This window comes from Vulpes lagopus, chromosome 18 (genome assembly GCF_018345385.1).
Source record: "Vulpes lagopus strain Blue_001 chromosome 18, ASM1834538v1, whole genome shotgun sequence".
Classification (NCBI taxonomy): domain Eukaryota; kingdom Metazoa; phylum Chordata; class Mammalia; order Carnivora; family Canidae; genus Vulpes; species Vulpes lagopus.
The window spans coordinates 21521703-21537452 of NC_054841.1; the positions used below are offsets into that span (position 1 = coordinate 21521703).

Sequence of the window (15750 nt, forward strand, 5' to 3'; positions counted from 1 at the left end):
TACACACGGTAGACTCAAGGCAGATACAAGACTGGGTGATGGTAGCATTCTGCTGCATTTTATTTCCTAAGGCTTTCTGTTTTTAAGCTCCCTTCATCCACCAGAGCCCTCTATTCGGAAGAAGATTCTGGCATCTACTTCCTCAGGTCTTCAGGCAAATTACTTAACCTCTATGAACTTCCTTTCCACATCTATAAAACAGGAATAAGAATAGTAACTTCCCAGGGTTGCTTTTAGGATGAAATACAGCAACACATATAAATTGAGTAGAGCACAATACATGGCTCTTAGTGGGCTGCTAGTTCCTAGCCCTTTGTTTTGTTCTTTTGGTGTGGTGGCATAGGGAGGAGAACATATTTTTATTTCATTAAAAGTATGACAATTTCTACAGGCTCCTCTATGAGTTGCTTTTCATTCACCTCAAATTAGGACCATGCTATCCCTATAAGTAACCCTCTTTTCCCACAAACACAATCTGTCAATTGAAGGCAAATCTGCCATTAATGCAGAGGCAATATTTCAAGCCCAGCTGTACACCGTCTCCTGATATTATCCTTTTAGGCTCAGTGTCATGCTCCTGAAAAAAGCAGTACTCATTGTACTCAGCAATCGAAAAGTTCACATGGTCAGAAGTGCCTCTGCCTCACACAAGGTGGACCACGGCCAAAATTGCTTTTTTAATTAAAGTAAGACTTCCTCAACCTCTTGCTGACAATCACAACTAGCACATGGAGCCCAATATCAGACAACCAGTCTCCATCTTGTTCTAATGGTGATTTTAAGCACACAGAGGAAGTAGGGGGAAAACTACTAATTTAAACAAAATGTTTAATCTTCAATTATGGGACAGGCTCCAAGAAGATGGAGCGATTTGCAATCTTCATTATGGAACCCACATGCGACCACTGGCATAAGTCATGTCAGCCAGAAGGCAGACAACATCTCTTCTTCCCCCACTGAGTTTTCTTTGTCCTGTAAGTTCTGTGGGAATAAAAGAAGAAATTTTTGGCAAAAAAAAAAAAAGAGGTAGAAGAATCATAATTTGTCTTCCCAAGTTCATTATGCTGAATGAGGTCTAAGGATCCCCAGGAGGAAGCCAGGGAGATAATATTCAGTGACTTTACATTGGCAGATTGAGCAGCCTGAGGGCCTTTGAAACTCAAAAGTCTTGTAAAAACTGCCCAGCTCAGGTGGTGCTTAAACAATTCTTTTTATTTGCTGAAAAGTCCTGTCATCAGTGGTAAGAGATGCATTAAGAATTAGGGTGGTGCCCACCAATGGCACCTCTGGTCAGAAGGAAATCTGTTCCTCTGCAGATACGCTTGTACCACTGCTAATTTGTGTTATCTCTGCCCATTCAGATCTCTGTGCTAACTCAGGAGAAAAAGTCCCTGCCAACCAAGTCTGACAAGTCTGATGGCAGAACTCCCACCGGAGAATCAGCAGAGACAGCAAAGGCAGGCAATTATTCCCTTTCATTAGAAAGAGTTCTTTTTAAGTTTGGTTGGCCTTTTTTTTATTATTTTGAAAACAAAAAGTAGCCATTCACAGCCACTGCTCACTGCAGTCACTTACACAACTGCCAGAAACTGAAATTTCCCCCTAAGCCAACCAGCAAGAGCTGTGCCCCTGTAATTACCCACTGCAATGTAAAACCACACTCGGAGAAGACAGCCATAGCAGATCTGGGCAAGACAGCAGTGATATTTAATCATCAGTCCAGACCATCTGCAACTGTTTTGCAGAAGCACATAAAGTTTATGGATTCCAAAGCTTCCTACAAGTTACCAGGTGCTGAAGGTCAGCTGCACTGTCCTCAGGTCTACCGGGGCTGCTTTCTTCCTTCTCTCCAGGCCAGGGTGCTCAACAAAAGGCACCATGCCCACGTTTTCTGTGCCAAGCCTGGCACGAGGAGAGTGTTGCTTCTTGATTAAGCCAGAACATAGATTAAATGTTTAGAACTGGGAGATTCTGAAAACAAGCTAGGTGGGAAAGCAATTATCCTAGAGAGAGCACAGCTTCGGCTGTGGCCCCCTGCAGCACAAAGGTGAATTCTATCCACTCTGAACACCTAAGCTGACCAGACTGCTCCCCTACAATCTATTCTACATTCTGCAGATGTATTGCTCTTTTCAAACATAAACCAAATGGTGTCACTCCACAGCTTCAAACCCCTAATGGTTTCCCATTGTACTGACAACAAAATATAAACATTTTAAGGCTACCCTCCTCCCCACAGCTGACCCCTGTCCTTAATTGTCTCTTTCTCACTCACTGTGCTCTAGTCAACTGCCTGAAACATGACAAGCTTATTCCCACCTTAGGGCTTTTGTACTGGATTTTCCCTAGGCTTATGCTGCTTTCCCACAGCTCTTCATAGAGCTGGATCTTTCTCATCACTCAGTTCTCAATTCAAATGTTACCCTTCAGAATGGCCTTTCAGAACCTTCTGATGCTTCCCCATCACTCTATCACATCAGCCCATTGTTTCCCCTTCATATCCCTATTTGAAATTACCTTGGTTTTGTGTATATATATGTTTGCTTGTGTGGGTGTTCTTATTTATTTGTATTTGTTTTCCTTGTTTATTGTCTGCCTTGCCACCCTGAATATAAGTTCCATAAAGACAAGGTACTGCAAATGTCTTGTGCATCTCTATTATCAGTGTCTAGTATAACAACCTGCATTCACTAGGCATTTTTACATATCTGTTGGATAATTAAAGAAGGAAAGGTTCAATATGGGTCACTAATCTACATAAAATTTACCAACCCTCAAAAAGCTAGACTGGCTCACAGGCTGTCAGCATATGTCACAATGCTCCAGAAACAACAGTTGGTGCTTTGCCAACACCTGGTGAATGATCAGGAAACAATGGCAAAGACAAGACCAAGATGAACCTGTAGACTCTCAGAGCTGCAAAATTTGAAAATCTGCAAGCCTTCTGGGTAGAGTCTTGCCCAAACTGTCCCTTCACAGGATGATCAGATGGGCTAGTAATAGTGATTACCAATGGCTGAGGCCAAGACCCAAAGTTTGAGTATTAAAGGTCCAGCAAAGGCAGGGTATACCATATGATGCAGCCCCAGTCTCAGCCAGCCAGAGTCCTTCTGGATGAGGCAGCAATTGGGACTCAGAGAATAGATGTATAAACTTGGGAGGACAAAAAGAGAGACAGGAAATGAGAGACAGAGCCAAGAGCCAAGCACAGACAGGAATAGGGCAGAGGTATGAACAGGTCAGGAACAAGCACATGGGGTCTCAGATAAGTACTATGATTCGGATTTCATGGGCTAGTGGGTGTGTGAATTTGGATATAAGACTAGCTTAAAGATATAGTGTCAAGGCCATCAGACAGGTAAATGGCTCCCTTCCAGAGATATAAGAAGCCATGAAGGAAAGGGACATGCCACAGAAGGCCAGATTAAGCTTCTGTTTGTGAGTGCTAGTTTCTCTTAAAAGACTCATGATTAGTGAGCTCAGATATTCTTTAGTCTCCCAAGTAGTGGTGGGCAAAGAGATCTAGAAGAAATGCTGGATAAAAAATGAACACAGGTTACACTATGGTCTCTAGTATCTTACAGGCGTCAGTAACTAATAGAAGAGCCCTAAAGTTTTACAGTTCATCCAAAGATGACCAAGAATACTAATGCTTCATTCATCCAACAACCTCAGCCTTTCAGGACACCAGGAAAGAGTGCAAGCAGGGCCTCAGGGATTAGATTTTATCCTATTTTGGGCACCTGGGTAGCTCAGTTGGTTAAACGTCTGCCTTTGGCTCTGGTCAGGGTCCTGGCATGAAGCCCCACATTGGGCTCCCTGCTTGGTGGGGAGCCTGCTTCTCCCTCTCCCGCTCCCCTTGCTTGTGCTCTCTCTGTCAAATAAATAAATAAAATCTTTAAAATAAATAAATAAATAAATAAATAAATAAATAAAACCTCAATGTGGGTTTCTTTCCATGGCAACCCCCAATTCATCAATGGTAGTATCTTTTTATTTCTTTATTGCTGTATTTTAGCATTCTGTTGATTCTTTGGCATCTTTACCTTCCTCTGCCCAGCAACTGCTCCTGGCCAGAGCCCCCACTCCATGTTTCAGCTTCTCTGTCAATAATTACGTAGCCTTGAAATGCTCAAATTTCCTTTATCACTAACATGAGAAGTTACTAGCTGTTCCCATGGAAGGATTAATGTTTGAAGAGGCCACTAAAAGATAATAAGACAAACTCTAACCACAATTCTTTTATTTTTATCCAAAGTTGCAAAGAAAATAGCATTCCAACACGACACACCAGCAGAAGACTGATGTACTGTTAATGCGTAAGTTTATTAAAAATTCCAAAAGTAATTTTATTTTTTTTAAAGATTATTTATTTATTCATGAGAGACACAGAGAGAGAGGCAGAGACATAGGCAGAGAGAGAAGCAGGCTCAGGGAGCCCAATGTGGGACTCAATCCTGGAACTCGAGGATCACGCCCTGGGCTGAAGGCAGGTGCCCAACCGCTGAGCCACCCAGGTGTCCCCCAAAAGTAATTTTAAACTCAGTTCCTCTTAACTGGGAGTGGGAGTCAAACTTAAAAATGTAATCAATCCTCAATTCTACATATTAACAAAACACATTAGTAATGCCAAATAATCTGTTCAATAAACAAGCATATATGCCTCTGGAATACAGTCAGACACATTCAGAGGGAAGTAAAATACTCTGCTTGATTTCATATCCTTCTCAGTTCAGTCAATGGCTTTGGACATTGTGGGGTAGTTGAGAAGTCTAAGGAGCCCAAGCAGATGATCTGCTCACAGGCCACTGATAATCTAAAATGAGTTAACAGATGAAAATGCACTGTGGTAGTCTAACTAGATCCTTCACTGAATTTAGGATGAAGATAATCTAGTTTCTACTTACCAACTCACAATGGAGATGGTGTTTTAAAATTTAGGTCAACACACTTTCAGATCAGTCATTCCTAGAACACTGCAGAAAAGAAAATGACTTTGAACTACTGAGCTGAAATACTAAAATCAAATGGCTGCTGGAAAAAGTAAGAGAATCTCTGCTATACCTTCTCCTCTCCAATTTCTCCATAGCCAAGACTTAGGCCAAAACCAAACACTTCCTTCAGGAATCTTAGGGAGAAAAAAAGAAAAAGAAAGGAGTAATTTGTAAATGAGATTTCTGGCACTAGAAAAGGGGAACACTGAGATATCTCAGCAATATTAAAGAGACCTGGGGAAAAGAATTACTGTGTTGATGACATAATTCTTGATATCAATGACTGCTAACTGTGGTGGAAGAGGGCTGTGCTTTAATCTACTGAGAACAGTTCTACACTGTGGCATGTGTGGGTGACAAACTGTTCTCATTTCCTTTTATAGCATTCTGAACCTTAATCTCCAAGGGACCAATGACCTTGGGAATACTGAGGCAGCTCTGTAAAGTTCAAAAAACCATTTTTTTCCTTTTCTACAGCATGTGTGTTGTTTGTAATTATATCAACAATTAAAAATTAACAGCTAACATTTACTGGGCGCTTACTATGTGTCAGGCACTATACTCCTTAACACTACCCATTTTGTCTTATTTAATCCTGTATTTTAAAAAAAGATGGTAACAATAGAGTTTTGTTTTGTTTTTTTTTTAATGCTGGGCAAAGATACACTTATTATAAAATCACCATTTTAAAGATTAGGACCTGAGGCTTAAAGAGGTTAATTAACTGACCCAAGGTCACATAGCTAGCAAATAGCAGAGGTGGGTTTCAAACACAAGCAATCTGACCCCAAGTTAATGTTCATTCACTACACTAACATTAAAAGACACCTAATGGGCACACTCAGAGTGCACGTGCTTTGAATTATTCTCTCCAATAGAGCTGACAGGCTTTTCTGAGCCATCCACATTCTCCTATGTAGTCATTTTTACATTTGAAAATTTCTCTATTGGGGCAAGTTTTACAAATTCAATCCCCGAATTTATTTTTTTTTTTAAGTAAGCTCCATGCCCGACATGGGGCTTGAACTCAAGACCCTGAGATCAAGAGTCACATGTTCCATTGACTGAGCCAGGTAGGTGTCCCTCCTTCCCCTAATTTAAACAATACCTAGAGAGGGACTGCAGAAAGGAATGGCTGTCTTCCTCAAGTTCACCTCCAAAATTAGGCATCTCAATAAAACCTACCTCCAAAGAAGCTGAAATACGCAGGACTGATGACCAAAGAAAAGTGTTCCACTGGCCTATAGAGGAAATAAACCCACATCACCATGCCAATACAAGATGCACAAAAATAAAAAGTAAGACCAACCAGAAAGCTATTTATTTAACAAAGTCCCAACAGTCTAAACTACGAAGCTAAAGTAGGAAGGAAGGAATAAGGAGAAAACTGAAGAAGCAACAATTTCTCTGCAAAGCCATCCCAATGACAGAGCTGCTCCTGCCTGTGCCACCAAATTTTGTTCATTCCTCTGTAACAGCAATGATGCTGTGTACCGGAGTATCAATTTTCAAATCTGTAGGATGCCACTATTAAGAATGCAAGCTCCATTAGACCAAGAACTGTGGCTTAAACATTTTCAAATCCTGACACCTTCTTGACCTCTAAGGAAGAAGCTACACCTCTTTGTTCAAAAGATCTTATGATCCATGAGGGAAAGGACCTTGTCTTTCATCTTTGAGAAACAGCTCCAAGGAGACACTCTGACTAAAATGCAAAACCAGGGGGCAGGTGGTGGTGCAAGTGGAGCGATACAAAAAAATTACATGATCCCAGAACATCTAGCCAGCATGGTGAGTAGACAAAGCCTAGGTCAGGGCTGAGAAGCTAACAGTTGTCTATGTTGAAGTTCTGAAAGACGGAAGAATGGGTGAGTTCATCTAAGATCCAGAACAGTATATTACAGAATCAAACTTTAAGGAAGAGTCAAAAGTAATGAGGCTCAAGAAAATCTTTGGCAGAGGGTACTGGCAACTTTCAAAAATGCAAGTGTTAGACATTTTATAAAACCGACCAGTACTCTTCAAAAACATCAAGATCATAAAAGCCAATGAAAATGACAATGACAACTAAGTGCAATGTGGGATCCTGGATAGGATCTTAGAACAGGAAAAGGACATTAGTGGGGAAAAAATGGTGACATTTGAATTAAGTCTGCAGTTAGGTTACGAGCATTATGAATGTTAATTTCCTGGTTTTGACCATCACCCTATGGCTATAGAAGAAGTTAAGTTTAGGGGAAGCTGGGTGAGGAGTATATGGAAACTCAGAAACTCTCTAATATTTTTGCAAATTTCTGTAAATTTAACATTAATTCAAAATAAAAGTTTTAAAAAATGTAGATCTTGCAGCAAGAGTAGCAAGAGATGATATGGAAAAGGAAGACAATTCAGAAACTGGAGTAACATATTTGAAGCAAACATTCTTGAAGTCTAACGTAAAAACAAAGGCATACAAGTCAGAAAGCAAATAAGATATTAGAACAAAGCTTTCCAAAAGGGGAAATAACCGGAGTGCATTTGAAGGTATATACTGGTTCACTCAATCATTAAACAACCATTCATGAAGCATCCATTATGCGTAAGACACTTTGCTAGGTGCTAGTCCCTGACTTTAAGTTAACTGTGTAGTGTGCAAGGAGGCACTTAAATATGGTTTTATGAATATGAAGAGAATGCACCAGGAAGAAAGAGAATGAGAAGGTTGCAAAGAGAGGAAATGAACTTAAAAAAGAAATCACTCGGGAGGTGAAACAGAAAACGCTCTGAAATGGGAATAGCAATAGCAATGAAAATAGTGCTTTATCTGTTGTTTATAGTCCCACTACTAACAAAAAGCAACTTCGAAAAGCACTAGTCTGTCATGCAAAAAGAGCTTATAACCCAATGTTATAAAACATCATGATGAAGATAATACTCTCAGTGTTATAGGTGAAATGGGGCCACTACAGAATCAGCACATTAGTTCTGGATTCCAGAACATTTCCTAAATTTACACCACAAAAAAAAAAAAAAAAAAAAAACAAGAAAACTCAATTACAAACTACAACACTACCTTACAGAGAAAGAAGCAGATGATAAGAAATACAAATGATAAAACACAAGGGGAAAAAATGCTTATTACAGCAAACTTGAACTAACACTTTACTTACCTACTAGATTAATGAGACAAAATTAAATTATGACAACAAGTAGTATCAAGATTGTGGTAAAACTAGAACACCTACTACTGTTAGAACTGTAAACTGATACAGGATTAATTCCAAAGGAGCTATGTGTTCTTTAATGTATCTGCAGCTGAGCAGACCTTATCATCTGCCACTCCCCTTCATTTACTCAATGCTCTGACATTTCACTCCCATGCTTCTGTTCTCACTAATCCTGTCAAGAATGACTTCCCTCGCCTCCTTCATTACCCAGAGAATTCCTATTCATTTATCGTGGCTGATTCCAACATCATCATCTCCCTTTTCTTCAAATGACCACATTCAAATTCACCCCCATTAATATATCCCTTCTCCAGGCACATCCAATCATTCCTTTCATTGTGCTCTCATAATATTTCATTCACACATTTCATTGTTGAAATGGCGGTCTCATTCCTCAAGTTATGAATTCTTTAAGGTCCAGGACCATGTCTTAATAATTTTTGTACATGCAATACTTAGCACAGGAGATAACACGTGGTAATTTCGGTTTTTTTTTTTTACATTTTTTTATTTTTTATTTATTTATGATAGTCACAGAGAGAGAGAGAGAGAGAGGCAGAGACACAGGCAGAGGGAGAAGCAGGCTCCATGCACCGGGAGCCTGACGTGGGATTCGATCCTGGGTCTCCAGGATCGCGCCCTGGGCCAAAGGCAGGCGCTAATCTGCTGCGCCACCCAGGATCCCCCACGTGGTAATTTCTAAAGGACAGGGGGAGGAGAAAAATGCCTCATAAAGTAAAAAGTTCACTGCAATAGTATTTCCAAGAACAAAAACCTGAAAACCAAATAATTTAAAATAATTCCCCTAAATAATTACACAGGAACAATTTAGGGGAAAATGGCTGGTTTATCACTTGAGGAAAAAGCATGAAAACATTAAAAATAACATGAAGGCTATATAGAAACAGAAAATATTTCTGGCAGTGTTAAAAACTAAAAACATAAACACAAAACAGTATAGACACAATGATAATTGCCACGCAATATATATAACTGTGGGAATATAGAAATATTTGTTAGATTAGGGTACTTTGCCCTTTTCTCAAATACCTTCTTTTAATACTATTCTTGTCAGTTTATTGTCATTAAAAATTTTTTATTTCAAAAGAAGGACATAAGGGGAAAGGAACAGGATTATAAATTCCTATAAGCCCCCTCAATCCAAGGAAATGCTATGATATTACTGACAGGTAACAAGAGGAGTGGGTGTCTGCAGTATTGCTAAAACCAAGGGTCCCTGACCCCAATCTGCCTCAAAGAGAAGACTTCTCATGTCACAAAGCAGGTCATTCTCACTGAGCCAAGCTGCACTAAACGTGAATTCTTTATTGCAAAACTTCGAAGGTAAGAACTTTTTCCAGACATCTGTGGAATTAGTATTAATGAGAATGCCCTGAAGTTCATATGCACGCCTATGCAGCAGAAACTTCTCAGCCAAGGAACTGCTGGGCACACTTCTTGATGAGATGTCTAAGCCTGAAGGCATCAAAAAAGTACATTTCCATACTGGGAACATAACTGGCTTCCTCTTTAAGACTTTTTCCACCACCTCCTGTCCACATTGTAATTCTCCTGTCTTCTCAAATGAATAGTTAACATATGTCAAGGATATAAGGCATATACTGAGGCACTTACTGCCTAACTCTATTACTAGAAGAACCAATCTCAGCAGAAAATTGGAATCTTCCCACTAAGCTGCCCCAAAATTGAAATTTAGGAAGCACCCAAAAAATATTAAATACTTTTAATAAACATTTCTTGACATTACATATTTTCCTTGCTTACCTTAATCTCTGAGTTCCAGGAAAGGAAAACAACCACAATTCTTATAGCTCAATACCCTCATTTTAGAGGTGGTTTAAAAAAAAAAAAAAAAGAAGAAGAAGAAGAAGAAGGATATACAGAGAGGGGAAGTGACTTGTCCTGAGTCACCTAGATAAGTAATGATAAAGGGAGGATTAAAACTCAAATCTCCCAGATTTTCAGCCCCGATTCATTCTCCTACATCAAGCTTTTTTATCCCTTGAAAACTCTAGAGCTCTTGGCCTAAATAATTAGTATCACAGAATATAAAGTTAGAAGAGACCTCAGAGAGACTTACTTAATCCTCTCATTAGGCATATGAGGAAACTGAGGCCCAGAAAGATTAAGTGATTTGTTCTCAATAATTTGGATGGCAGGGAAAAAGTATAACTTAAGCTTAAAAAAACTAAAACTAGCAGCTATGCAAAGGGAGGAGAATCTCAGTTGGGTAAAAAAAAAAATTTTTTTTTCAGTTGGGTAAAATTTTTAAAGAAATATAGATCATTCTAGACCAGGGGCAGTTTCAAAATGTAGTCCCTGGACCAGAGCTTCAGCACCACCTGAGATCTTGTTAGAAATGCAAATTCTAAGATCCCATTAGAGATTTACTGAATCAAATTCTGGGGGGGTGAGGATATTCAAATTTAGACAACATGTCCCTGAGAAATGAACTTCAGTGGTCATATTGAGTCCATTTTGTAAGTCATATCTATAATCAACAGCACTTAAAATTTATGCATTCTTCTATAGGTGTATCATTCTTCAATTTTTTAAGTTTTTAAAAATCTTAAAACAAAACAGAAAACCAGGTTGGGTAATCATTCGGTTCCAGTTCTGGCTCTGTTCCTAGCTATTGTCCTTGGGCAGGTAACTGACCTCCCTAGCTCAAGTGTCCTTTTCTATAAAATAGGCATGCCCCTCCCTCACCTCAAAGCATGTTGACAATTAAATATAAGAATCCATCTGAAAGCACTTTATTCAGCATCTGGCACAGAGTAGGCAGGCACTACAGCACAGTCGCTAGGAGCTTCAGTTATGAGGCAGGTGCTTTTCTGTACCTCAGTTCCCTAATCTGTACAACAAGGATTAAAGACAGTACCTTCTTCATAGGGTTATTAGAAAGATTTTGAGAGATGGTACAGTAAATGATGCATCTTTCATAGCTATAAAATGTTACTGTTTTTGAAGAGCTTTTGCGTTCATTAATTCAAATGATCTTCACCTATTTCCACAAGAGGATGGGTGCATTTGATTGATTATGAACTAGATTCCAGACTGTACCATCTTTTAGGAACAGGAGGAGTGGACATCCATCTTACGAAAAGGAAACTGCATGAATAGTTCATGTGGGGAATGAACAGAGATGAAAATAAGGAGATCAGGATTCTGGTTTCAACTATGCCAGTACCTTAGCCCACAACTGCAGAGAAGTGCTTTATCAGAATGGGGTTCACTCCTCATCTGTAATGAAGTGGGCTGCATAAGGTTATCAATATAACATCTCTCCAAATAAAATTTGAACTCCTTACCATGGCCTACAGGAAGACCTACATTGTCTGTCATCTGCTTACATCTCTTATTCATCATCTACCATTCTCCTTCTCACTCACCATATTCCAGCCCCATCAATCCTCTCACTGATCTTCTAAAAGGCCTTGATCCTTCTGCCCTTTTACATGATTGGCTCCTTCTCAACCTTCAGTCCTTTAGCATCCATTCCTCAGGGTCCTTCCCAGACCATATTACCCAAAGGTAATAGGTCCTGTCTCCTACTGCCAGGGGTTATTTTTTTTTTTTTAAGATTTTATTTATTTATTCACGAGGGACAGAGAGGCAGAGGCATAGGCAAAGGGAGAAGAAGGCGCCTCACAGGCAGCCCGATGTGGGACACAATCCCAGAACCCGGGATCACGCCCTGAGCCAAAGACAGACACTCAACCACTGAGCCACCCAGGTGTCCCTCAGGGGTTATTTTCAATCATAGCACTATCTAATAAAAATATACTGAAAGCCACAAATGAGCCACATATACAGCCACATATAACTTTAAATTTTCTAGTAGTCATATTAAAAAAAAAGTTTAAAAGAAAGTAACATTAACTTTAATAATATATTTTCTTTAAGCCAATATACCCCACATATCATTTCAACATGGAATTGATATAAAGATGATTAATATATGTTACATTAATTTATTTCACACTAAATCCTGGAAATCCAATGTGTATTTTACACATAGCTCTCAATTCCACACATAGCTCTCAATTCCAACTAGCCACATTTCAAGTAGCCACAGGTGCCAGTGGCTATCTCACAAAACAGCACAGGTACAGAGTATACTCTGCTTAGCCTTCAAGAGCCTATCACAATCTGAATTTGTTTACACACTTATCATCTTCTAACTTTCTCACCAGACTACAAGCTCCACAGAAGCAAGAACGTTGTCTGTTTTGTTCAATATTGTATACTCAGAGGATTTGGTGCCTTGCACAGTAGGCGTTCAATAAATGTTTTTTGAGCAAATGAATGAATCTCTTTTAGCTTCAATATTCTGAGTCAGTGGGCCTGCCATTCTACAACTCCCAAACAGACATGTAACCACTCATTCAACAACCTTATTTCCTTTCTTCTTTCATGTTCAATAACTGTCTTAAAAAGAGAAATCTCGGGCAGCCCCAGGGGCTCAGAGGTTTAGCACCTGCCTTCAGCCCAGGGTGTGATCCTGGCGACCCAGGATCGAGTCCCATGTCGGGCTCCCTGCATGGAGCCTCCTTCTCCCTCTGCCTGTCTCTCTCTCTCTCTCTCTCTCTCTCTGTGTGTGTGTGTGTGTGTGTGTGTTTCTCATGAATAAATAAAATCTTAAAAAAAAAAGAGAGAGAGATAAATCTCTTGGCTATATATCTCCCGTTGCTTATAAGTTCTTTTCTACGACGTCTCCAAGGTCTGTTCTTCATATACTGGCTGAGGGAGTGGTGACATGAATATAATTGTTAGTGTTTGCTGAACTTTTACTCTTTGACAAGCATTGGCAGACCATAAGAACTTCACGACAGACTTATGTGGCAGGTACCATCTTTGCCCCTAATTACATATGGGGAAACCAAGGCACAAAGAGTTAGTTAAGTAAGTATTCTGTGCAACGTTACAGCAGCCAGTTAATAGCAAAAGAGACACTCCAAGGAACAAGCAGCCCCGGCCCCTAGTTCTTAACGACCTATTCTCTACTGCAGACCTGCCAATGGAAATACAAGACCGGTTATATATGCAGTTTTAATAGCCACACTAAAAGGTAAGTAGCTACCTGAACAACGTGGACAGCGGGGCTCTACTGCCTCTCACAAGGGGCCCCTGTAGGAAGTCAAGGAGGGGGAAACCTTTGAACTGGGAGCCAGGAGACCTCAGCTCCAATCCCAGCTCTTACTTGTTGAGTGACTCTGGATAAGTCCTTTCCGCCCTCTGGGCCGCGGATTCCCGCCAAGCAGCCAGAGCAGGGAGGACGAGAGGATTCCACGCATCTCCTCACAATGGCATGGGAACAGCTCTTACACTCTACAACCAGCTTTCACACCCGGTAGTTTGCAACAGAGTCCTCAAACAACCCAACGGGAGGGGTAGTACTGTCGCCGTCTTACAGATACAAAAACTGAAGCTCAAAGAGGGGGAAAGGACTCGTCCGAAGGGCACATGGCCAATTACTGGAGAAGCCGGGGTCAAAGGCAGGCAAGGCCAGTGCCCTCCCACCGCCGCCACCGACACAACGCCCGGGGGACCGGAAAGCCGACGAGATGGTTGCGAAGGTGGCCGGGGGCCTGCAGAAGAGTTGACGGGGACCAGGCCCCGACCCAGGGTAGGGCGAGAAGAGGCCCAGGCTGCAGCTGAGACGAAGGAGCCTGCGCTCTGAGAAGGAATGAACCGAAAGGGCCCAGGAAAGTCTCAGGGGAGTGGAGTGAAACGAGGGGCTCGGACGCCGGAGCCTCAGGAGCGCGGGGGACACGGGCCGGGGACAGAGGCGACGGGGGGGGAGGGAGATGAAGGGGCTCTGGTCCCGCGACCGCAGACCCCTGCCTGGGTGAGGGGATGGCGTCCCGGCCTGCCTCGCCCGTCATACCTGGTAGCTCAGAAGTTCGCCCACATCCATGGTACCAGGCCCAGCCAACACCTACTACTCAGCTTCCCTCCACTCACGCCCAAACCGCGGGCCCCTCCGCGGCGGCTCCGGCCACACTGCCGGAAAGCGCTGTGAGCGGGTCGCACGGCCAATGAGGTAAAAGTGAGAGGGCCACGGAAGCCGGCCACACTGCTGTAAAAGGCAACGCCACCGTAATGCGCGCTGCATTTGCGACGGTACTGCTTCCGCCCGGAGCCTGAAGGAGGCGGGGCGTGGAGGGAAGGGGGCGGAGACTTGGAGGAGGGCGGTAGGGTGAGAGGAAAGACCCAAAGGAGCCAGGATTTGTTGGGCGCCCCCTATGTGCAGGGCGGAGCAGCGAGAGTTTCACTTGCGCTCTCCTAGGTCTTCCATGACCTAGTCAATTTTTTAAAAAAGATTTTATTTATTTATTCATTCATTCATTCATTTATTCATGAGAAACACACAGAGAGAGAGGCAGAGACATAGGCAGAGGCAGAAGCAGGCTCCTATGGGGAGCCTGATGCGGGACTCGATCCCAGGACCCCAGGATCATGCCCTGAGCCACCCAGGCATCCCTATGACCTAGCCAATTTTATCCTCATTTCACAAAGAAGGAAACTGAGGCATAGAAATGCACTGTCCAGTTCTATATCTACTAACCATATGTGGCAACTGAGGGCTTGAAATACAGCTAGTCTGAGTTGAAATGTGCCATAAATGTAAATAAAATACACACCAGATTTCTAAGATTTTTTTCTTTTTAAGATTTTATTTATTTATTCATGAGAGACACAGAGAGAGAGGCAGAGACACAGGCAGAGGGAGAAGCAGGCTCCATGCAGGGAGCCCAATGCGGGACTCAAACCAGGGACTCCAGGGTCACGTCCTGGGCGCCCAATTGCTGAGCCACCCAGGGGTCCTGATTTCTAAGAGTTCTGTTGATTACATGTTGAAATTTTATTTTGAATATAGTGGGTCAAGGAAAATATAAAATTAATTCACCCTTTTTTTTCTTTTTTGACTTTTTAAATGTGGTTAGTAGGAAGTGTAAATTACCTATGTAACCGTGGCTCCCTCTGTGTTTGCTTGTTTGTTTTTGGACAGTGCTGTCTCAGAAAGTGTGTTTCCAAGGCCTACGACTACTATTGACTGAGAAACTGTTGGCGATCACATCTCCCTCTCTGGGCTTCTGTTTATTCATCTAAGCGAGGCCGGGTGGGAACTGGATGATCTTGTTTCTACCCCAGAGATATAAAAAGGTTTTCTGTAGGAGGAAGTTGGAGGTGATTTGGAAGAGAATCATTTAAAGAGTGGATCTGGATCATTTAAAGAGCTTCTGGGGTTTAAATAAGTCTCTGTCTTCAAAGGGTGTTAAACCTCTCCCGTAGTCTTCTTAGCCATTTAGCCCCGTGACCTTCACGTTCATGACATTTGTCTTAGTTCGTTCAGGCTGCTATGAGAATAATATCATACACTGGGTAGCTTGCAAACAACAGAAATTTATTTCTCCTAGTTCTGAGGCTGGGAAGCCCAAGGCCAAGACACCAACAGATTTGTTGTCTGCAATGCAGTTCACAGACTTTCTCACTATGTCCTCACAGGAGGAAAGGGGCGAGGG

General features: G+C 41.7%; 1 protein-coding gene across 1 annotated transcript in view; it reads right to left on the minus strand.

The window, feature by feature from the left end:
- The window catches only part of CTNNBL1 (catenin beta like 1), a 160877-nt gene extending 146617 nt beyond the window's left edge, over nt 1-14260 (minus strand). The window contains exon 1 of the mRNA XM_041732797.1: nt 14112-14260. Within this exon, the coding sequence (XP_041588731.1) occupies nt 14112-14141 (30 nt within the window). The 5' untranslated portion in view covers nt 14142-14260. The remainder of the gene's footprint in view (nt 1-14111) is intronic.
- Nucleotides 14261-15750: the final 1490 nt, after the last annotated feature.